Consider the following 26,523-nt stretch of genomic DNA (forward strand, 5'->3'; position numbering starts at 1 on the left):
ATGCAAAACCACACAAGACTGACAGTGTTCATCCTGGCAGGTTTGATTGATAACCAAGAATTGAAAGTTGTGTTATTTGTCTTCCTGCTTCTTACCTACTGGCTGAGTGTCACTGGCAATCTGACCATCATCACACTCACCCTAGTGGATATGGACCTGAAGATCCCCATGTACTTTTTCCTTCAGAATTTCTCTCTTAGAAATTTCCTATACAAATCACGAGCCACCACACACCTTGTAGATTCAAACAGCAACTCTTTATTCTCGAACTGTCACCGGCACTCTACACACACACACACACACACACACACACACACACACACACAACACATGTTCTGGGCAAATCCACATTCTCGCCAAATCCCAAATACTCTCTGAATCCCACGAGAACTCAATGGGAACTCAAGGAGTGGGCATGCCTGAGGCAGCAGGATATGCCCTATTCCCAGCAGGGTACACCTTAAACCTGGAGCCGCCCTAAACCCAAGGAGCAGGATACTCCCTAAAACCTGATCCACCCTAAACCCGGATCTGCCCTGGTCCTTGAGCAAGGTCACCTTACTCAAGCATACATGCAATGTCACTGCAAATGACCTGGGTCCAAAGGCAAGCCCATTTCCACAATGGAGAATCCTTCCTTTAAGCAACGTGGGGTAGGCTGACAAGAAAATTTTGATGCATCATTCCTACTTGGCAATGGCTCTCAGCAGCTGGCTACTATGGCAACTGGGGACACGACCATTTCCTATGCCGTTGTGCTACTCAAGTGTTTTTTGCCTTCCTACTTGGAGCATCAGAATTTTACTTGTTGGCAGCTATGTCCTATGACCACTATGTGGCCATCTGTAAGCCCCTTCATTACATGACCATCATGAACAGCAAAATCTGCATTCAGCTGGTCCTCAGTTGTTGGCTTGCTGGCTTGTCATCTTCCCACCACTCATCTTAGGTCTAAATATTGACTTCTGTGCCTCCAACGTTGTTGATCATTTCTACTGTGACACTACACCCCTCATGCAGATCTTCTGCACAGACACACGGCTCCTGGAGATGATGGGATTCATCTCAGCTTTGGTGACGCTCTTGGTCACATTAGTCATGGTGATAATATCCTACACCTATATCGCCCTGACCATTCTAAGAATCCCTTCAACTAGTCAGAGGAAAAAGGCTTTTCCACATGTTCTTCTCACATGATCATGATATTCCTTTCCTATGGCAGCTGCATCTTCATGCATCTTAAACCTTCAATCAAACAAAGAACATCTTTTTCCAAGGGAATTGCTGTCTTCAATATCTCAGTTGCTCCACTTTTGAACCCTTTCATCTATGCCTTACAGAATCAACAAGTGAAAAAGCCTTTGTTAATCTGCTACACAGGATTGTCTCTTTCTCAAAGAAATTAATGTTTCACTTTGTTATACAAAAAATATGAATAAAGAAGGCCCAGGTAGTATCAGCAGCTTCCAGGAGATAGTTTCCTCCTTTACTTTTTATTTCATTACTCTGACATTTAACTTTATATCCTTTGAAAAATATTTTTTTCATAAAACTTTGGTCTGAAATGCTAATTTTTCTTTTAATCCCCATTAAAGCTTCCCTTTTTCTTTTGACTTTATTTCCTCACTTCTCTTAGTTTTCTTTCTATGGACATATGAAAATGTTGAGCTTCCACTTTCAATAAGTCTCTTTTTGTTCCTTAAGAATTTCAATAAGGTAAGACTAAAAAGTTTATCTCATTTAAAATTGCATTTGACGTATGACCCATCAAACTAATTTAGAATTAATATTTATTTTTATGCTTCCAATATTGTATTTAAGTAGATTAAAAGACAATTATAGCAGAGCTTTTCATGTTTGCCTTTGAGCACCATTTATCTTTGACATGTATATTTAAATGTTTTATATGTGCCTGTTTCTGAGTGTATATTCACACATATCTATGTATATGTGCATATGCTCTAAAATAACAAATCACTTAATTTTTAGATGAAAGAAGTTAAATTTATAAATTATTTTTATCATGGTTAAAAAACTGTAACAATATTACTGGTTCATTTTGAAAACCAATAATAAATATAATACTTATTTGATGGTCTTAAACTCCCCCAAATTCCTCTGATTAACTTGAGATAATCCTAAAGTAAATTCTAAATGATTTGTGAATCTTTGTGAAATAAGAGCAATGCTAATTCTATTTTGTTTTCAAATTTTATTTGTCTGACCTCTATGTCTGACCTAGGTATATATTAGTACAGACATGCAGATTGATATACTTATAGTATACTTCCTACCAGTGATACCAAGATAGTAGAAGATTCAATTTGTAGCTTACTGAATTGCTAGCTTAGGACTGAATCTATTAGGAGACTCTGAAATTTAAATTCTGTGGAATAAACAGAACTTCAAAAGAATTAAATAAAATAGTAGTTTTAAAGATACACATCTAATTTCAAGAACATTTTCCCATAAACATCTTTATTAGATCGGATTTCCTTTTTTCGTTTCATTTTTTAAAAGTGAGAATCTTAGTTGGAAAGAAATATATTTGAAAATATCACCCAAAGGGATGGGATTAAATATAACCAGGGAGAAAAATAAACATAGCATACAATTATACAAGTTTCTGTACAATTTGTAGAACAAATTGGATATTAGAAGATACTTAGGTTATAAACATGATTTCAGGAAAAAACATATTTAAACAATTGATTATAAGTTATTTATTGTTTTTCTTTTCATTTATGTATACATTTTTTTCTAAATTGTCCATTTACACCTGATGATCGTAGAGCATTATATAAGTTTTAGAAATATGAAGAGAACACAAAATTATATGTGTGCACACACGTATGTACATATATACACACACATATGTATAAATATCTTGTGACAATGTAATAAAAGTCAAGCCTAAAGAACTCTCAATAGATTCATTAATTTTGATTCTGTTATGTATCAATGAGGAATGTTTGCTTAAAACAATACCATTCAAGTTAAACTACCTGTCATTTATTCTGAAATATTTTATATATTAGTTTTTCTGAGCCTTCTAACTATCTAGTTCAAATATCAGTTTTCTTAAGTATCTCTGTTTTCATTTCAATGCATAGTTATCAATCAGTTCTCTGTGTTACTTATTTCATAACTTTTTTTAATAACTCAGTGACCTACCCCACAAGTCATTCTAATTTGCCATTTAATTTACCAATAAAATTAACTATTTAAATTAACTTATTTCAACAGAGATTCTAATAGTTATACAGTTCCATTCTGACTATGCATGCAGCCATGTTTTTTTTTTTTACTTATCAAATTAATCTTCCTGAATTGAAATAAAGTATTTAAAGTGAAAGACCTTTATTTATTATTCAAAACAAAACTGTCAAATAGAGGTAGTTTGGATTAGGCAGAGTGGGGTGAAGAAGGATAGGTGGAAGGGGCATAGGAAGGATAATAGAATGGATTGGATATCCTTACCCTGTATGCATGTATGACTACATAGCTGATGTAGTTCTACATCATGTACAACCAGAAAAATGAGAAGTTATACTCCATTTATGTATGATATGTCAAATGTATTCTAATGTCATGTAACTAATGAGAACAAATAAAAAATATGTATAAATGAGTGAAAAATGGAAAAATAGGTAAAATTTTGTAGCAAAGTTTATATAAATATATATGATGTAACAACTGAAAAAAAGAAAACTGTTAGAATGTTTATTATTATATCAAAACAAATATCTAAAAAATGTGATCAGTTAAATAGTAATATAAAATCCCTTATCTTTTAAATAAATAATTTTATTTTTACATTTTAATGTAAATATTTCTTCAATAATTTTAGTAAGTGAATAAGTAATTTAAGGGGCTGGGGATATGGCTCAAGCTGTAGCACACTCGCCTGGCATGCATGCGGCCAGGGTTTGATCCTCAGCACCACATACAAACAAAGATGTTGTGTCCGCCGAAAACTAAAAAATAAATATTAAAAATTCTCTCTCTGTCTCTCTCTCTCTCTTTAAAAAAATAAGTAATTTAATATTATTAATCTATGATTTGACTTCTTAAAGCTCTATGTCATTTACACATGAAATAAATTCTCAGAATTTTGAAGTTTTCTTTTGAATAATACAAAATATAATTTTCTAATTTTTAATTTCTTATCTTTATTGCTGTCTATCTCCAAACATGTCATAATCACCATATTTAGATGTTCTTACAAATTATATTAATTTTCTAAAGCTGGTCATAACTTGAAATTTTTAGTAACAGATTCTCTGTTTGCTAACTTACTTATTGAGCTAATTTTACATTCCATTGACAATATTTTAAATTTAAAGCTGAGTTGGGATTTTTATTGTGATCAAAATACTTGAGATATTCTGGCTTTTGTATCACAGTGATATCTCACGAATTTGTAAATATTCCCTGTACTTCTATTTTTTTCAAAGAGTTGAAAAATTGGTATTAATTCTTCCTTGAATTTTTGTAGAATTCATCATTAGAACTATTTTATCTTGGGCTTTACTTTTTGGAGGGAAGTTTGGTTATGACTTCAATTTCTTTATTTTTACTTAGTGTTTTCAGGCTATTCATGATTGAGTCTTGGTGGGTATATATTTCTAGGAATCTGTTCATTATCTCTGGTTTATGCAATTTTGGGGACATAAAATTTTTCATAATAGTCCATTATGATTCTTTTATTTTTGAGGCATCTATAGTAATGTTTCTCTTTTTCATTTTTGATTTTACTAATTTTATTTTTCTCTCATTTTATTTTTAATTAGACTATCCTAGGATTTGTTGAGTTTGTACTTTGAAGAAAATAACTCTTGTTTAGAAAAAGTAAAACATTATGCACAATTCCTGAAGGTAGAAAGAAACAAACAAATCCTTTTTTGTGACTCAATAGAATAATTAATTACAAAATGAAAAAAAATTCTCAATTATTTTACTAAAAGTTCGATAAAAACTCAATAAAAATACCAACAAGGTTTTTCTTATGATTGTAGGTAAAATCAATTATATATGAAAAAAATAGTAAAGCAACTATTGCCTAAAAAAATTGTTAAGAAAAGAAAATCTACAAGGAACAACAATTATCAGGGATTGAATATTTAATAAAATATCAAGTTGTAGGTGTATTAATAAATAGGTAAATTGGAATAGAATGAAGAGATTGATATATACTAAATTATATGGGAAATTTTTCATATAATAAAGAGAAGATTACAGGAAATGTATGAACTTTTAAATACATATTATAGGGCAAATTGATAAGTAATTTGGGTATAAAGGTCACTCATTTCTTAAAATATAAATAAAAACTGAGTTCAAATAGCTTAGAGTTCTAAATGTAAAAAATGAAACTAAACATAATTAAAAGAAAATGTGGGTAAATTTCTTTTTGAATTTTTAACTGATACATAGAACATAAAATTATATTCATGGAATATGATCTGAAGTTTTTATGTGTACCTTATAAATTATTTAAATAAGGGTAAACACATATATCTCCCCAAATATTTTTTATTTCTTCAAGGTGACAACATATACTTTCCTTTCTCTTAGCTTTTGAAATATATAGTGTCTTTATATTCACCCTACTGTGCAATAGCAAAGAACTTCGTACTCCTATCTAAATGTGTCTTAATTCCCAGTAATATACCAGTTCTCATCCCTCCTTCTTCCTTGTTCTGCCCAGTTCTGTTAACTATCATTATATTCTTGTATTTTATGAAGTAAACATTTTCAGATCATTGTAGTACTTGTCTTTCTGTGCCTAGCTTTTTCCATTTAACATAATGATCTCCAATTCCACTCATGCTTTTTCAAATGGCAAGATTTCATTTTTCCTCCAGGTGTTGGTTCTAGTGCATGACTGTACCATGTTATCATTTATTAGTTGATGAACATTTAGGTTGTTTCATTTCTTGTATAATCTGAATAGTCTACGATAAACATAGGAGTACAGCTGTTTCTTTGACATACTGATTTCATTTCCTCTGAATATGTGCCTAGCACTGGGATTGTTGGAACATATGGTAGTTCTATTTCTAATTTTTGAGGAAGTTTTATGCAGTTTTCCATGATTGTCCTAGTTCACATTCCCACCAATATATGCAAGGGTTCTATTTTTTCCACGTCTTCACTAGCACTTGGTATCTTTTACCTTTTTGATTATAGTCACTCTTATTTGAATGACATAATATTGTGGTTTTGATTTTCAATCCTCTGATAACTAGTCATCCTGAGGATTTTCTCATGTTTGTGTTGGTCTTTTTTTTATAAATATTTGTTTAGGTTTATTGCCCATGTTTAAATAAGATTATTGTTTTTTGTTTGCCTGTTTTTATATTTATTTTCTTCTTTCTCTCTCTTTTTTGCTATCAGATTCTTTGAGTTCCTTATATAATCTGGGTATTAATCCCTTGTCACATGTAAACTTTACAAAATCTCCCATTAAAGAAAAAGAAATTCTCACCAATTTATTCTAATATCAAATCTAGGCAAGGACACACACACACACACACACACACACACACACACACACCACAAATAGAAAGCTATATTCTAATGTCCTCAGTAAATATAGATTCAAAATTCTTGACAAAATACTAAAATCTGAATATAATGGTACGCTAAAAATTTATTCTGCATAATCAAATGTTATTCATCATAAAAATGAAAGGATTATTCAACATGTAAATTGATAAATGAGATACACTATGTCATCAGAATGAAGGACAAAAATGATAATTTTAATACATACATAAGAGGCATTTGATACAATTTATTATCCCTTTGTGATGGAAACTCTGAACAAATTAGATTTTGAAGGAAAGTATCCCAATATAATAAAGACTACATCATACTAAATGGGGAAAGGATGAAAGATTTCTAAGATCTGGAACAAAATGATGATGCCTATTTGACTAATTTTATTCAAACTACTACTAGAAGTCCTAGTCAGAACATCCTAGCAAGAAAAGAAATAAAAGGCATCCAAATTAAAAATGAGGAAGTCAAATTGTCCATGTTTACAGATGACATGATCTTCCTAAAGATTTCACCAGGCAACAATTAGAAGTAATAAATGAATTCAGCAAAATTACGGGATGCAAAATCAATATATAGAATCAGTTACATTTCTATAAGTCACTGGTGAATTATCTAAAAATCAAGAAAAACATCCTTTTATAATAGTTAGAAAAATATAAAGTGTGTAAGAATAATCTCACAATGCAAAAAAAGTATTAAAGAAGGAAATCAAAGATGAAATTCACAAAACATAAGAAGACATTCCATGTTTTTCAATTAGAAGTATCAAAAGTTAAGGCGTCTAAATTACGCAACGTGGTCTACACACTCAATGCAAGCTCTATCAAAATACCAGTGGCATGCTTCACAGAACCAGGAAAAAAATCCTAAAACTCATATAAAACCATAGAAGACCCTAAATGTAAGGGTTCTGTGTTGAGGTCTCTGATACCTTCATGACTGTGGCATGCTTGGTGGCTAGGAAGCTTCTGTGCAAAGAACAGAATGCCTAGCTGCTATGAAAACTTCTGTGCAAATAACAGAATGCCTAGCTGCTGCAACAATACCTGCATGCTCTGTACTAGTCTTATCAGCTTTGACCTTGATCTCAGGTGCATAGCTCTGAAACTCTCTTGTTAGACAACAACAATATTTCACCAAGCTCCACTGTACCTGAACCTGCCCACATAACAGTAACTTTAAACTATAGACTTTCTTTAGAGCTAATCAAAGCTCCTAACATTGCACATTGCAACTATAGTAGGTAACTGAGGAATAAACTGCATAATGTTGCTAACTCTATAACCTGCCTAATGAAACAATGAATAGTAGTGTACTACCTATGCCAGAGACCTAATGTAACTTATTGATATAAATAAAGCTGGTTGCTTGTCCATTCTGCCATTCTGCCTTTTTTTTTTCTGCTTCTGAATCTTGCATATGTGTCTCTTTTTTATTTTCTTTACAACACCTAAATAACCAAAACACTCTAGAGCAAAAAGAATATAGCAGGAGGCATTACACTTCCTGCCTTCAAAATATAGTGAAAAATTATAGTAATCAAAAGAGCATGGTATTGAGATAAAAACAGATACACAGACTAGTGGAGCAGAATAGAAAGCCTAGAAGCAACCCACACACCTATAGCCCCTGACTCAAGACAAATATGTTAACAACGAGCATTGGAGAAAAGATAGTCTTTTCAATAAACAGTGCTGGTGAATTTCAACATACAAATGCTAAGGAATGAAACTAGATCCCATCTCTCACCAGTTCCAAAAACTGACTCAACGAGAAGGAAATATTTAAATGTGAAACCTGAAATTATGAAACTACCAGAATAAAACAGAGAGGGCATTTTTAAGTCCTTGGAATGGGCAAAAATTTTTGGATAAGACCCCAAAACCACAGACATAAAAGCAAAACAAAACAAAACAACAATAACAACAATAAAAATGAATGGAATTATATTAAACAAAAAGCTATACAAGAAAGAAAACAGTCAATATGATGGATTATTTTACATATTTGATGTTAGAAAAAGATTTCTAGCTGTTATAATCAAATACAAGTACAATAAAAATGATTGACACTTTTGAAGACACAAAAAATAAAGATCTTTTTTCCCCCTACATCTACTTAGACACAAACTCATAAAAAAAATCAAGTCATGATCAAATAGGAGGAAATATCTATCACACAGCAAAGATGGAAAGATGATATTAATGATTTATAAACAATTCTTAAAAGGTGTAAGAAAATAAAAACTTGATAGAGAAAATTAGCTAAAGACATATATAGACAACTCATAATTATATAGGAAATGGCAGTTTGACTTGTGAAATGACATTCAATCCAACATATAATTAGAGAAATGCAAAGTAAAATGATTCTCAACTACCATGTCTAAGACATAGGATAGCTAACATTTTGTAACTATATAAATTTACTCCGTTGTTAAGGTTAATGAAAAACAAGAACCCTAATAATACAATGTTAATGGCAATTAAAATGCTGTGTGTAGAAAATGATTTAACATTGCTAATTGAAAGTGAATGGGGTTTGCTTTTGATCCATAAATCCTAATTTTAATAATTTATATTAGATTATGTAATTTAAGTTTTATTTAAAAAACTTATGAAAATATATATGCACAATTTTATTCATTTGTGGTCTCTACTTGTCAAAATTGTAAACAATCTATTAGCCAAATATGAGAGGAATTAAATCAACTGTGACACATCCTTACAAAGAAGGACTATGCATCCATTAACAAATTTGAAATATCTCCATGTGTTGATGTGTGTGTTTGAAAGGATATTCTTGTTTAGTGAATAAACCAAACGGAAACAGGGTATGTGTCATATAACTTATGTAGCCTGAGCTTAATTAGTCTATAAGAGGCTATATTTTATATCTTATATTCTCACTTCTCATATCAACCTAAAAATATTATTCTTTTTGTGTACTTCTAAACTCCTAACTATGTATCTGGGACTGGATGTGTGGTAGGCAATCAACTAGTATAGCAACATATACAGAATTCATTGAAAGCATAGTTAGAACATATAAAAGTGTGTGTGTGTGTGTGTGTGTGTGTGTGTGTGTGTGTTTGTAGAAAATAATTTGGCCATCCCTTAGGAAATGATATTCTGGGATGTCAGTTATCCTGAGAATTCTTTGTTCTTATTAGATATTTTCCTGTAAAACAGAAGACATAAATCCTTCACAGTATCAAGTGATAATTAATTTTCATATTTTATAGCCCATCACATTTAGCAAGTGGTATAATACTTCAGATAAGTGGGTTATAGTAAATTTTAGAAAGAAGTTAGTTTGATAAATTTTCTAAGAACATATAATAAATTAGTCAAAATTAATATTTCTAAAATAACATTTAAATCAGTCATGTTTATGTAGAATTAAGTGCTTAGGGAGAAAAATGTATCCTCAGTGCTTTCTGCTCACCAGGATGATGAGTTAAGTATGGAAGTGCATAAGGTTGGCCCAAAGAAGCAGATACAAATCTGTGTTCAACTATTAAAGGTTAGTGTTTTAACTATTATCTGTACTTCAGCTTGTAGATATGGGTGAAAGGTAATAGATGAGATAACATAATGATTTAAAAATGACTAGCATTTTAAGTTTCAATTTTTATATTATATTTACTATTTCAACAAAACTGCATATAATTGTACTTATTGGCCCATGTTCATATGATGTTATATTATTTTCCCTCAAAATATGCATTGTGCAGATACATGGTATGTGTGATTGTTGAATAAGGAAAAATCAACCATTTAATATGAGAAAATTGTAGTTTACTATATAATTAAACATTTATATTAGTGTTGCCTTTGGGATGGTTTGTGTTTATGAGATAAATTTACAATATACAATTTACATTCATTTTAATGTGGTAAAAAACTCTGGACATGGACCACTGCTCTTTCCACTGGTTTATACTTTTATTAAAGATGATTAAACAGGGGAACTCTAAATACTATTTTCAACCAAACTATGTTGGAGCCATTGATGTTCTTTGGCTTATCCTGCTTCATCTGTCTAGCATATCTTGTCTCATCTTTTTATCTCCTTCGAAGGCCCATCTAAAGATCCAAATACTCAAATATCTACTTCTTTAAATTCCTGTACAGAACACTGGTAAAAGCTCTATTTTTTGGTTCACCTTTGGTTCTTTTATGTTTATTTTTATATGTATTCTGCTGTCTTAAAGATAAATTATGCATTTTAGGTTGAAAGTAATTCTGTTAATATCCTCAATGCAAAACACAAGGTTTTACATAGCAACCATTTAAAATAGGTTTAAATATTTTGTGATGATCATAAAACACCTAAGAAAGAATTTTTACATAGGGGTATCACTCATTCTTTTCAGAAATATTGTACTATAATTCAGCTTCTATTTAAAACTTTAAAACAAAAAGCTTGCATAAAAGCTTTTAGAAACCTGTGCAATTTTAAAGCCAGGACTTCTGAAAATAATCTCTATTAATCTGACCCTTTGCTCTAAATGTAAACCTGAGCACATTTCTTTAATATTTAATCTCATTTGTCCCACATAACACATGCAGAGCATTAAGAAAGTAATTGTTTTATCTATAGTTCTCAGTGGGCACCAGATTATAGGCATAGACCTAGTAGCTTGTTTGCCTGACATATGAATATTATTATGTTGGGAAGGCTCTACATGCTATCCAAAATTTGTCTGAACTACCGTCCAACCACCCAGTGTAAGTTTAAAATTTATCACTAACTTTTCTTCTCCTTCTAAATTTTGCTGACTTAAAGTATACTCATGATTGTAGTCTACTTTGTGGAATCAACAAAGTGGTATGTTATTATAAAGAAGAATATTCTGTTTTAAATTTTCTTCCCTTATTACATATATATCTTTGTGTATTTTAATCATTCAATTTTTTCTTAAGCTAATACCCCTAACTTTTTAAAAATATAATTTTTTCTTTAGGTTACTATGACCCTTTCTTTCTCCTCACATTATACTTCCCTTCTCATAGCACATCCCAAACACATTTTTATATTTCTGTGCTTCTGAAAATCATTACTGTACATTTCACATTATTAGATCTTATCAAGTTTCAAACTATACCTGGAAGAAAATCATTTTTTGTTATATATAACAGCATTACCAAATTGTTCATAATGAAAATGTTTTGGGAAGTGTGTGGCATCTGGAATAGATGTCATCAGAGATGAGGAGATAGAAATTGTCACAAGAAAAGCAAATAAATTGTACCTTGGTTGTTTGGAAATAGTTGAGGACCAGTGATATAATTAGCCATAAAAGTCATTTAATAATCAGGCATATTAAACTTTCATACAGCAGAGATGGCCACACTCTGGTTACTTGTCTAGACTAGATTTGTTTCTCTGTGTATGTTAAATGACAAATATAGATTGCTGTGTATATGGTTCTACTTTACAAACTAATCAAGAACTGATATGCCATCTCAACTGTTGTGTATTAATCAAAAATGTGTATTCTCCAAGATTTATGGGTCTTCTAACTATTCATATAAATAACCAACACTCATTACATTTATAGAATTATAATATTGCTAAAATATATAAAATTTTAATTTTCTGTCAAAGTGTTCTGGAAATTCAAATTATTTTTCTTACCAGCAAATTACCTGTGCATTATGAATGAGCATTGCATTACTCTACCTGAAACATAATTTTGCTAATTGTAACTTAAGCACGAGCTATTGCTGTTATTTGATAGAGTTTGTTCCCTAACCCCCACCATTCAGACTTGATTAAAGTCAGAAAATGGTAATGGGAAACTATACAGTAGTGGCTGTGTTTATCATAATGGGTTCAAATGATGACCCACATTTGAAAGTTGTGTTATTTGTTTTCCTGCTTCACAATTATATGCTAAGCACTATTTCGATTTGATCATTTCCACACTCACCCTGCTGGATACTCACTAGATCCTCATATATATTTTCTTCCTTAGATATCCTATACTGGTATATGTATCTTCAAATTTTAGTTATTATGGCTACAGGAAAATAAAACACACTATTTCCTATTACCATTGTATCACTTGAATGAAAATTTGTTTGAAATATTAGCTAAATTCAGAAATTTAAAAAATTTAAAAATATCAATCCAAGCATGGTGGTGCATGCTTGTATTTCTAGGGGCTTCGAGGCTGAGGCAAGAGGATCTGGAGTTCAAAACGAGCCTCAGTAACTTAGTGAGACCCTAAGCAACTTGATGAGACCCTGTTTCTAAATAAAATACAGAAAGGGGCTGGGAACATGGCTCAGTGCCCCTGAATTCAATATTTGGTTCAAAAAAAATAATCAAATATTTGAATAGCTTATCATAGTAGCCTATTGTAGTAAAGCTTTTGAAAGATTGGTCATAGAAGGATCTCTCAGTGTTCTTATAAAGATGATGACTGAAGTGAAGGATATGTTCATTGTGATGAACTCTCAGCTGATTTGAAAAATATTTGTGAATTGTAAGTTTCTGAAAATGAAACTTTATTTAGATGAAAAGGAAGGAATAACTTCTTGTAATATTAATTTTTATTTTATGTCAATTAGATAGAACAAAAGAGAAATGAAGAATCAATCTGTGGAGATAGAGTTCATTTTACTTGGACTGACAGATGACCCTGTGCTACAAATTGTGATTTTCCTGTTTCTATTTTTCAATTATATCTTGAGCCTGATGGGGAACTTAATCATCATCCTCCTCACCCTGCTGGATCCCCGCCTCAAGACTCCAATGTATTTCTTCCTCCGAAATTTTTCCTTCATGGAAATTTTGTTCACAACAGTCTGCATTCCACGGTTCCTGATAAGCATTCTCAATGGAGACAAAACAATTTCCTACAATGGTTGTACAACTCAGTTATTCTTTTTTTTCCTAGTAGGGGCTACAGAGTTTTACCTCCTGGCTGCCATGTCCTATGACCGCTATGTTGCCATCTGCAAACCTCTGCATTACCCAGTCATTATGAACAGCAGAGTGTGCTACCTATTGGTGCTCAGCTCCTGGGCAGCTGGATTCTTAATCATCTTTCCCCCTTTGCTTTTGCTACTCAAGCTGGATTTCTGTGCTTCCAAAGTGATTGATCATTTCCTGTGTGAATCTTCTGTCCTGCAGATCTCTTGCACAGATACACATTTCATAGAATTGATGGCTTTTGTCTTAGCTGTGATGACACTTGACATCACACTGTTATTAGTGATCCTCTCCTACACATTCATCATCATAACCATTCTCAAATTCCCTTCTGGTCAACAACGAAGGAAGGCTTTTTCCACCTGCTCCTCACACATGGTAGTTGTCTCTATCACTTATGGAAGTTGTATCTTTATGTATATGAAGCCATCAGCAAAAGAAAGGGTGACTTTAATTAAAGATGTAGCTGTGCTCAATACCTCTGTTGCCCCTTTACTCAACCCTTTCATTTACACCCTGAGGAACCAGCAGGTGAAAGAAGCTCTCAAGCATATGCTCCTAAGGTTTTGTTCTTTTAAAAAGGACAAGTCAGTGGTTAGACATAAGTGATATGCTATTGGAACTTGAATGAGAAAATTTAATATGATTATTTATTACATTAGTTTGTATGTATAACATTTCACCCCTTGAATATTTATATCTTATTAGGTTTCATATGTCTATCTGCACTTCTCTGTTCTTCTTTCTGAGTGGATTTTCCTAATTTCTATGAATAGATTGTCTTCTTCAATCCAGAAAATTAAATTCTATCTTGACTTAGAAATGTCTATTCCCCTAAAGGGTAGAATTATACATTGAAATTTTTTGCAAGCAAACCTTCTAGACATACTTAGTTCAATATTTTTATATATATGCTAATTGCTAGGCATTGCATCTGTTCTTAAGTATTTTGTATTGATAAAATTGTCAGAGACACAAAACATGATCATTTATTATGTAATGTAATTGCTGTTGTGATAGAAAAGTAATAGAAAATCTAAGCAATTTTAAAGTTCAAGGTAAACTTCCAAGAATAATCAGTATTTATGTGGAACATTGAAAGAAAGATAAGGAAAATAAAAATGTAAAGGTGTTGTGATGAGAGCTATAACATATACAAGGAATGGGTATTCTATGAAAACTTTTCTCCTGTGGAATTTTAATAATTAAGAATAAGTTAAACATAAACATGAATAGTTGTCATTTGAGGTAAAAAAAAAATTAAACTCCAGGCTTTGGTTCTAACTTTACAGTTTCTAAACACTACACGTGATACTATTTCATGAAAGAAATTCAACCTACAATTCATTTATATCTTGGTTTGGAAAAATATTTACATATTTAAAGCATGTGTATAAAATCATCTCCATCAGCCACTGAATGGAAAGATACACTGACGATTTTTAGTCACTATAATTAGGACCTGTTCTGAAATTTCATATAAATGAAACTGTGGTTTGAATTTCATGTCTGACTTCTTTTGCTCAATATAACAAAGTTCACCCATGCTTTTTCATGCATTCATATCTTCTTCTTTATGCTGATGTGATTTAGCAACATGTCTCCTGTTCTTTTGAAATTGCCAGTTTTTCCTCACTTTATCCAATAGTTTGGTGTTTTATTGTCTGAGGAATCTCTCCACAAAAGTAAATCATTTCCTTGACTTGTGTGAAAAGAGAGTAAATTGAAATGCCAATCCCTGAAAGTTTCTATCCTTACATATGTTCTTTTGAAATAAAATCTGTCAAAGTGGAATTAATAAGAATGGACTTCTTATTTTTTGATAATTCCACTCTCCAATTCCCATCATCCAGGCAGAGAAGCTTAAGAAATTGTCTCTCAAGGAAAAGAAGAAGTAACTGTAAAGGAACACATTCCATGTTTTTTTTGCTCTCTGTAAGGGCCCACTTCACCTGAAAATAAACTTGCTAACTTGTTTTTATAATTCATCAGAGTCCAAGACTCAACTTGGTTTTGAAGACCTGAGGGAGCCAAAAGCCAAAGTATGAGTATTGATGACAGGATGTTGAGCAAACTAATACTTAAGATTTCAGGATGGAGGCCTGCAAAGAAGGCGAGGCAGGTGTGAATGGGAAATGGCAATGCATTTCAGTAATTTCTGAGACAGTGTTTACCAAAAGCCTTAGCAGTAAAGTAGGTAATTACCAAACACTTAGTGAGAAGATACTCTGGATGTTACATTGGCTCAGCTGCCTGACTACCTCTGGGGAAGAATAAACTTTGCTTTTTTCCCACTTGCACGTTTTTCACAAAGTCCTCTCCTGGTTTTAACTTACCATAGTGAGAAGGAAACACTGGGAAATGGCCTCCCAGTTGGTCCTCTGCTCTTAGAGAACAAATAGAAAGGTCATGTGTGATGTTGACTCAGCAATATATAGTTCAATGGAGATTCTATGAAACCAAAGCCATGGTATTAGAGAGTGCAAATTATTGCTTTTATTGCTGACTCTACTCAAAAATGATGTCAGTGTTGTGGACAGGCTGGAAGGAATGAGATGCATTTTTCTTTTTCTTCTTCTTGTTCAATTTAACCCAATTATAAGGACTGTTTGAAGTTTCTGTCCATAATGAATGCTTACATCCATGAAATCTACTCATGCTATATCAGATGCCTTTGATGTTGGTGAGTGTAATTTTAGAGGGCTTAGTAGATGATTTCTGATGCAGGGAAGAATCAGAAAAAAGAGCAACAATCATAAGGATATATGTTACTATTAAAGCAATTTAATTTTTCCAAGCTAAAATAGGTCTAGATTTTAAGATCTATATGTGTTCCTTGTAGAATAATATCTCAACTCCAAGCTCTTCTGGGACAAAGTCTTCTCAGTCATCAAATCACAAATGCTGGGAACAAAACTATGTTCATTCTTTTATTCATAACCTCACCAAATAGCTATCTAAGAACTTATATCATTCTAGACAAATAGGCATTCTCCTGGAAATTGAATGTTGATAATTTCATTGACAGTAGATTGAGATCTATAAAATAAAATGTCATAGTACAAGATATATATTTGGATGCTAAAACACATGATAGAGAATTCTAAGTAGTTAGAGGGTTAGGAGTGTTTTTTGTTTTTTAAACAAATTTTCTTCTGCTTATTCCTTAACTACAGAAGTTACACTCCTCTAACCATAAGGAATTTACATTTCAGTTAAAGATGCTCCCTAGTCCAGTAAGGCATAGTCAGTGATGGATAGGATAAATAGGGATAAGCAGGAATAATGGGAGGTCAGAAGGACATAGTCACAGAGGGAGATAAAATCACCTTTCTCAGACAGACAGTATGTTCAGTCAGCTCTTTCTAAAGAACAAAATATCTTAGCCCTGATAACAAGATAGGATTACCAACCACAAGGGCAGAACAAGGACTGTCTCCCTTTCCAGATGGAATTCAGGCCTTGAAACATAAACCAATTAGTAAATATGCCCATGCAATCTGAGCACTTAAAAAGAGACCTAGCAACATACCACTATGGTTATTCTTTGTTGAGTCTGACAAAACCAGTAATTAAATGTGTATGTGGACAGGACTTCCAGGGAACATGGGGCTATTCTCTGTCTACAGATGGGCCATTCAGTGTCTACACTGCATATACATTTGCTTTCAATAAACCTTGGACATATGCAGCCATGTGAGAGAGAAAGTTCAGGCCATCACTAATTTTGCCTGGTCAGGACACAGGAAACAAGGGACCCACTTCCTTCTGTGATATTCCTGGTCTTCCTATGACATTAGGACCATGTTGTCTTTGCACTCAGGCAAATGCTTCTCGTCTGTGCTCTATGGTTCATAAACTCTAGATAGACATCTGTAATATTCTCTGCAGTTACACTAATTTCAATAATTTATACTTATAAATGAATGAAATGGGCCAACTCAGTGTTATTTTGAAATGCTCTTCATAATAATCTTGTTTTCTATGAAATCAAAGTAACCAAAGATGAACCTTCCAGAAGAAATTGAAAATAAAACCCCAGGAGTCGGTGGATGGTACTCAAAATTTAACAGTCTGAGAAGATTCTCAGAATTATTCAATAATAATAATGTTAATCAGATTTTACTAATAAATAAAACTTTATAAATATGAATACTAAATAGGAACTTCCTGTTCCTCCAGAGTTGTTTAAGAATCCAAAATACAGAGCATAACTTTTCAGATTCTAAAGGTTGTCATCAAAGAGGTAGATGTATTGACCTTATAAACAAATAAAGAATGTGGGTTGAAAAAATTATGTGGTTTTATTACCTTCCTAAAGGCAAGTTAAAAGCCAAGTCAATGAATAAAGTATCTGTACAAAAAAAATGTATGTTTTCTGGCTGAAATCTGGCTGAAATATTGAATGTTCAGACCTATAGTCTGCTACCAGAGAAGAGTCTGTGTCTTATATCCCCATGGTAGATTTATTGAATAGAGTTTTTTTAAATGTATTTTTTTAGTTGTAGGTAGACACAGTACCCTTATTTTATTTTTTATGTGTTGCTGAGTCTCAAACCCAGTGCTTCATATGTGCCAGGGGAGCATTCTACCACTGAGCCACAGCCCCAGCCCCACTTTTTTTTTTTTTTTTTTTTTTTGGTACAAAAGGGACCATGACTGAGAAGATGACTTTGTTTTTTGAGAAAAAAATCATTGTATCTGCTAATTGACACTGTCCTGATATGAAACAATATTATATATTTTTTTTTGTTAATAGTACGATTTTAGAAAAGTAGATAGATTGTATGGGCAAAAGTCATATATTTATATGCAGTATTCTTTCAACATGATGGTTCAGTTTTTGTCAATACATTTTTTTAGAGAGAGAGAGTATATATATAGAGAGAAAATTTTTGAATATTTATTTTTCAGTTTTTGGTGGACACAACATCTGTATTTTATTTTATTTTTTTATGTGGTGCTGAGGACAGAACCCAGAGCCCCGTGCATGTCAGGCGAGCGCATTACCACTTAAGCCACATCCCCAGCCCTTTGTCAATACATTTTTAAAAGCTTTATCAAGTTATACTTTTATTTTTCCAGAGTAAATATTCAGGACTATAATGGCTTGGTTATATGGTAGGTAAATGTTTGGTTATTTAAGAAAGTGACAAACTATTTTCTGAAATGGTGATCTAATTTTATATTCCATCAGCAGTGTGTGAGGTTTTCAGTGATTCCACATTCTTACCAACAGTTGTTTTGACAAATATGTATATATATCTTTAATCATTCCAAAGTGTATATAGTTGTATCTCACTATAATTATAATTTCAATTCTATAGAGATTAATGATGCTGATCATTCTTTTTATGCTTTTCTGCCATTGAATAATTCCTTTGATAAAATGAGTGCTTAAATATATGCCCATTTTATTTTTTATCACTCTTATTATCATTTGGGATTCTTTGTGTATTGCAGATGCAAGTTCTTTTCCAGATATGCAATTTTCATATATATTTTCTATGTTGTAGCTTGTATTTCCATTCACAAATAATGTGTTTTGAAAAGCATAACATTGATTATTTATATTTATCAATTATTTTTCTTTATGCCTCATGTTTCAATTTAGCTCAAGATAACATCTACTGTCAGTTTTGTGTTTATGTGGAAATTTTATACCTTTATTTTTATAGTTATAATTTATTTGAGTTTTATATATGGTATGAGTTACTGATCATGTGGATAGCCATTTTTTCAAATATTATTTGTTTAAAGATATTCAGAGAAAAAAATATTTATCATGTTGGAAATGTTAATAGTTCCAAGATTAAAAATGCTAATCTATACAAACACACATGATTGAGAGAAAATTACAAGACATGATTTATCAAATGCCATCTTATACATGCCTCATTATCATAAATAGTGTTTCATAATGTGCTAAAATTTTAGCTTAAATTGAGCTTTATGAAATTGAACATAAATTAAAATTTAATGAAGTACTATGGTAAACAAGTAGAGGATTTTTCTGCTATTGTCCATAATTCATAAAATTAGAGAATGAACAGAGAGAGGTGATGATAACCTTTGTGTGTCAAAAACTCAGATCAGTTTTGTTCATGCATTCATTTATCTTTGAAATGTGATCATGACAATGAAGAAGATAAACATGGTGATAAAATGAAGATATGTAGATGGTCCTAATAATACAAGCACACTTACAAAGGGTGAAGAAAGTTAAGAGATCATGGGACATGAGCAAAGACAAAAACATGAAAGAGTGTTTTTACACTGAAAATCAAAGGATGTTATAATTTAAATTAGGAATGTGTAATACAGTTATACCAGACAAAATCACCAAAACCACACAATGAGAAAAGATAGCCTCTTCAACAAATGTCTGGGGAAACTGGAAATCCATATGAAATAGAATGAAAATTAACTCCCATCTCTCACTCTGCACAAAAATCATCTCTAAGTGGATCAAGGACCTGGGATTCAGAACAGAAAGACTGCACATACTAGAGGAAAGTGTAGGCCCACCAGTTCAACATTTTGGCACAGGAACTGACTTCTTTGACAAGAGTCCTAAAGCACAATAAATAAATAATCAATACATGGGTTGGCATCAAACTAAAAAACTTCTTTATAGCAAAGGAAACAATCAAGAGCATGAAGAGAGAGTCTATAGAGTGAGAGAACATCTTTGCTACCTGCACCTCACATAGAGTATTAATTCCTAGGATATGTAAAAAAAAAAAACACAAAAAGCTTAACACCAAATAAACAAACAAAGCAAAACAAAACTAGAAAAGAAAAAAATAAAAACAAATAACCCAATTAACAAATGGGCAAAAGAACTAAGCAGACACTTCTCAAAAGAAGAAATGTGAATGATCAACAAATATATAAAAACATGTTTAACATCTCTATCAATTAGAAAAATGCCAATGAAAACTACAGAGATTCCATCACACTCCAGAAAGAATGGAAATTATCAAGAACATAAGTAACAACAAATGATTGTGAGATGTGGGAAAAAGGGAACAATCATGCATTGTTGTTGGAACTGAAGATTTGTGCAGCCCTTCTGGACAGCAGTAGGGAGATTCCTCCAAAAACTAGAAATGGAACCACCATTGACCCACTCCATGGAATATATCCAAAGTATTTTAAATAAGTGTACTACAATAACACAGCCACATCAATGTTTATAGCAGCACAATTCACAATAGCTAAGTTATATAAACAACCTAGATGCCCATCAACAGATGAATGGATAAAGGAAATGATGGAGTATTACTCAGGTGTAAAGAATGACTTTATGTCTTTTGCTGGTAAATGTATGGATCTGGAGACTATCATGCTAAGTGAAATAATCCAATCCCCCCAAAAAACAAAAGTTGAATGTTTTTGTTGATATGTAGAAGCTAAATCACAATAAATGTGTGGGAAAGGAATCAGAGAAGTTCAGTAGATTATACAAAGGAGGATGAAAGGAAGGGAGTTGGGAAAGGAATAAGGAAGAAGGTAGAATCAATCTAACATAATTATTCTAAGTACACATATTAAAATACCTAAGTGAACCCCACCATTGACCCCCTACACAAGAATGGGGTCTTAATTAGAATAAGATATATTCCATCCTTATATAATTTTATCAAAATAGAGCCTACTCTCATTTTTAACTAAGAAGACCCAATTTAAAACAGATGTATATTGGGCTTTTAGAAAGTGGAGAGAAGATTTATATAAAATTAGAATTTGAATACAAATACTTTTCTAGATGACATGAAAAAAAATTGTCATAATTGAAAAATGAAATAGTCCTTGACAGAATTGGTGTGTACTATGGAATAAAGGGACTGAGGCACAAGTAATTATTGATCTGAGTTCACATACAGTTCTACTTTCACATTTGGAAGGCACTCCTGGGAGACCCAATTGAAAATCTATAATAAGAAGTAAATTTACCAAGGACACAGGAATATAATTCTCAAATTTTCTGGGGCTATTCCTGATGCAGTTACAGGGAATGTGAGTGAGTTATGCCCCACCCAGGGCCTGATATATGGGCACAGTGGCACATTCATTCCTGCATCACTCTCTCTAAACAGAGTGAGGATTCTGTCCTGTGGAGAGAATCTTTCAAAGTCTAGGGATACTAGGACAGAAAGCTTTGTGATTTTATTGTAGACATAAGTTAATAAAATATTCCAAATTAATAAACTAGACTTTTTGTAATTAGTTATGATTTTAAATCTGTAGCATAATTCCTAAAGCTCAGCTAAAAGTTGTTTTTTTGTTTGTTTATTTTTTGCTTTATGAGACACTCATGTACTGTGACTGTCTCATATAAATTTATACATGTGTTTAAATATATACATGTTTAAATATATAACTTAAATATATACATGTCTTTAAAATTAGGCAAATATTTCTAAAGTATTGCTTCCATAGTTGTATATTACAGTAATTCATGACCCCCTTATTGCCCACTGTCCCACAACCTTTCATTTCAAACTTCAGTAGTAATGTGTATTGTGTTTATATTCCTTTGAGTTTTGTTTACATTCTTCTTCTGGAAGTCTTCACTGAATTGGTCCCTTGAGTCAGTGACAGAGAAAATGGATAAACATATTAAGTAGCTCATGATATATAAAATTTTTATAGAAACCACATCAAACAGTTTTAAAGCACTTCTGATGTTGTTTCTATTTTATATTTTTGCTTCTTTCTCACGATTTATAGTCAAAGAGATATATATGCTCTGAATAAAATGGAAAAAAGAAGACAAAAATTTTGACAATATAAAAATTGACTTGTATTTTAAGTGGTACATAACCTGAAACAATTAAAATAAGCATACTAGTTCAGTAGAAGAAAGAGGGAATGTTTTTAGGAATACTGGTTTCCCTGGATTACAACAAAGCCATTGTCTATTTTTTTTTTATTCCAGTCATTCTGGTTATTAGTGAAACTGGATAACAGCCAGAGGTAAGTTGGATATACAGAAAGTGGAGGAAGTCTCTCAAATTTCAGCATTGATTCAATTCTTAACAGCTCAACTTTTAATCAAGGTTAAATAGAACTTGACATATTAAAAGTCATAAAATGGTTAGCATGTTTTGTTTTACTTAATCTATTCATTTTCTATTGATTAAAAGCAGAAAATTACTATTCGTATCTCTGTATTTTAAATTGAATACCGACTTGTAGTACTGTGTTAAAGGAATAAACTTGAGTTGTACACAGTCTGAGAGTGTATTCCACATTTGTTAGCTGTGTGGATTAATGGAAATTTTACAATTTTGAGTCTCAATGCTTCTTTAGGAATAAGTGGAACAATTTCACACTTGTGTTATGATAACTGAGATAAAATTAAAATTTTTCAGTCACTGGAATAAACTTCTGTTTAGTAAACCACAATTACTATTAGTACTCTTCCAAGAGTTGAGAATGAATTCCAACCAAAAGAAAAATCATCAACACAGCTATTTTTAGAACCTAAGAGCCACATGATTTATGGAGTACATTTGTTTACATGATTATATTTAATTCTCAAAAACAGTCTTGAAATTCCTTTTGCATTTTAAGCAGAGACTGAAGCTTAATGAATTTAAGTAATGCATCCAAAGTCACCAATCCATTGCATGACACATCTGTATTTTTGATCTACATCTAAAACCTAAGCTCATACCTAATGTAATAAAGAATAATCTAATCATGTTTTGAGATGATTATTTCCTCTTCCTTTCTTGTTTAAATTATAGATAACTAGGTAATGAAATTAAAATATAAACACTGACATGAGTGTTAGTATTTATGAAATGATCATCAATTGTAATTCGATGATCTCTCTATTCCCTGATTTCTTTCTCTGTAAGCTGATATGATTACAGAGAATTGAATCTGCCCATCATTACTGAAATTAATAAATATAAATTGTTCTTACTTCTATTACTTTTTAGGCAAAAAGTTATATAAATTAATTGAAAGAAACAGTAAAAATAAATTCTCTTAAACAAGTGTTTCAACCACTCAGTTGGTGTTCCTAAGGAGTCTTTGCTTTATTCATGCTGACAGACTTTTTCAGGAACCATCATCTCCCATGTCCTGGTTCAGAGCCTGAAATGCCTGAGAAGCCTAAAAGTGCATTTTAGTGTGGTTACAGAGCTGAGCTAGAGATTGCCCACATGTCAAATTCAATAATTAGCTTGTTCTGTAATGTACTAACCTAGACACTGAACAGATCCTGAAATTTATAAAGTAGAAAGAAAGAGTGTAACAGGATCAGATGTTCTATGAAACTTTACTAATGATTTCCACTGGGGCTTAAGTGAAGAAAAGAGAATTGAGCAAACAAAATATTGGAAAACTAGAGTCTCAAAGTTATTGCATTACTAAAGAAGATTTCAACCCAGTGCTATATGTGTGTGTGTGTGTGTGTGTGAGAGAGAGAGAGAGAGAGAGAGAGAAAGTGGTGGGGTGGAGATCAGAAATCAAATGGAACCAAAGTCTTTTAACTCATTCTCTAAAGAACATCCTTTGATCCTTCACACCTAATATATATTTTAGTATAGTGTTTCTAATTAAATATATTGCCCATATCATATTGGCTTTATTTATATGGTCATTATTAATATTCATTTGATAATAGAGATTTGGAAAGTGCAAATTTTATTTAACAAGTTATAACTATCACTATTAAATTTCATTTTGAATGATTCAAAGAATCTATCTCAGATTCTTTGGAAAGAAAATAAGAAATAATTTTGATGTAATGTGTAAAATGAAATGAGAACTAAATAACCAAAGACATGTTCTTTCAGGAGAAAATATAGAGTTTACATTCATAAATAATAAACTAAAATGATGAGTTAGATCTCTGCAGATACCCATCATCCTCCATATAAACACATCCTTAGTTTAAGGATCAGGACTCATATATATCTTATTCAGTATTTAATTAATTTTCTTTCAAAGGAATAGAAATACTCATAATTTTTCATGCTCATTTTATATTAACAAATCAAAACAATCCATTGAATATTTACAAATTTTTATAGAAAAGTATACCACACTTAATTATTGATGTTCAATCTCCTACTGCTAGAGTTTCTGAGTTTCTTTAAGTCTGTTTCTTTGGTCTTTGGAAACTTTCTATACAAATGTTCATTTTTGTGTGATGTTCTCATAAAGCCTTCTTCTGTTTATTTATATCATCCTTCACAGCTCCTCCTACATTTCTTCAGTACTTTAATTAGTAGCAAAAAAATAGTGACTCATGATATTATTAATATTCACAAAAATGTTAAAATTAACAAAGATTAGAAATATATATAGATACTCAATAAAGATGGAAACAAGGATAAATAGAGTGCATTCATACATTTTACTATGGAATAGTAATAATGTAAATATATTTTTAAAAGTATGAGTTTCCCATATCATTAAGTTATTATAAGAACTTTAAAATTGAGACTGTCACCAAGTCTTGTCTATTTGATGGGAAAGTAGTTTATTACTTCAAAGTATTATGAAAAACTCTTGATTTCAGTAAAAAAAACACAAAGGAAAAGTAGTATTACTGGAGGAGGCATAAAGAGAATTGAAAGAAATGTTACAAAAGTAATTTAGAAATAATGTTTAATGAAGTTTTTAAAAATTTATGTATCAATAAAATGTGATTTCACTTACTTTATTTTTGTTTTAAATTCATTCCATATAGGGACATTGGGCTAAGTGTTTAAACATATCTTGTAAGGTAATGTGTGAGAATACATCTTATAAGAGAAAAATAAGACATAAGTACTGCCCAGGCTAGAATAGAGCATAAAATAGGGAACTGAGCCTGATGGCAGCATTTGTTTCAACAACAAACTCAGCATTAACTGGATGAATCTTTCTTTTAGCTTTGAAGATAAGATCCTGTCCTTTCAAGAATGAGTAGGGTAAGGACAGAGTTCACAGGAGACTTCAGCATAGTAAAGGTGTGGTGCGTTGAGAGGAAGGACTAGGGGTTCTTATAACATTATACAATGGATATTCCTCCTGTGATGGAAAGAGGTGATTTGGGATGTCATTACAATGAGCCACTCACAGTGCTAGTTATAGTTTACTGAAAACTTTACAATCACTTCCAGAAAGATTATTACAAATGAGTATCAGAAAAACAAACTAGCCATGGATAACGTTAATATGCTGTGAATACATAATTTTCTCAGGTACAATGATCAAATCCTGCTAGGGATGGGTGTAGAGTGTGTGTACAATCAGATAATTCCTAGTCTATTGTTGTTGTTACTCTTGTGTAATCCTCCTGGGACAAAATGTATTTGTTCCTATTTATCTAAGATAGCCTTTGACTCATAACATCATCCTAATCCCAAGGTATTTTTCTCAGTGGTTAGAGAATATTTTATGCATAGAAAATGTCTATACAACTTCCATTAAATGTTAAGCATATTTCCAAGTGCTTCACATAGATTAACTTATTTAAATCTTACAATTATCAAATGAGATTGATTTGTACTGTAGATAAGGAAACTGAGCACAGAGGAGTGATTTTAAGACCTAAAGAGTAAATTGGATTTACAACCAGACATTCCCATTCTTTCATATCGAAATATCTTTGGTAATAACATTAAACTTTACCTCTAAAAAAAGCATTAGAACTTATTATTTTAAAAATAAAAATAAAAATGTTAAAGCAAGTTTTCTTGGAGTATGCTTATCTATTTATCTGAGTCCATCCTCAAATATTAATAACAATGATAAGGATATATTGCTTCAGTTAGAAAACAAAATAAGTTGACTAGTAATAAACAACATAAAAGTGACACAAATAGACTAAAATGTCATAAAATCTTGCAAGAGCTTTACATCCAATAAACCTCAGATTCAGACCTTCCAGTGTTCATTGTTTCCTGCTCCTTTCTCCCCTCTATCCTTCATTTCTAGGCTGCTTATGGCAATGGCATCAGGATTTCTAACTTCCAATGAGATAGGAGGAAGAATTGGAAA

The 26,523-nt window shown here is 31.7% G+C and overlaps 1 protein-coding gene and 1 pseudogene across 2 annotated transcripts; both read left to right on the forward strand.

Moving 5' to 3' along the window:
- Positions 1-1,435, forward strand: LOC308658245 (olfactory receptor 6C74-like; annotated as a pseudogene). The gene is made up of 2 exons: positions 1-237; positions 711-1,435. The product of its transcript is annotated as an olfactory receptor 6C74-like (transcript).
- Positions 1,436-13,164: 11,729 nt separating this feature from the next.
- On the forward strand, positions 13,165-14,121 carry LOC308658810 (olfactory receptor 6C6-like; the record flags this gene model as incomplete). Its single annotated transcript, XM_081311731.1, has 1 exon — positions 13,165-14,121. The coding sequence occupies one exon, from the start codon at positions 13,165-13,167 to the stop codon at positions 14,119-14,121; it is 957 nt and encodes a 318-aa protein (XP_081167857.1).
- Positions 14,122-26,523: the final 12,402 nt, after the last annotated feature.

This window comes from Spermophilus citellus, assembly GCF_964194105.1.
Source record: "Spermophilus citellus genome assembly, chromosome: 10".
Classification (NCBI taxonomy): domain Eukaryota; kingdom Metazoa; phylum Chordata; class Mammalia; order Rodentia; family Sciuridae; genus Spermophilus; species Spermophilus citellus.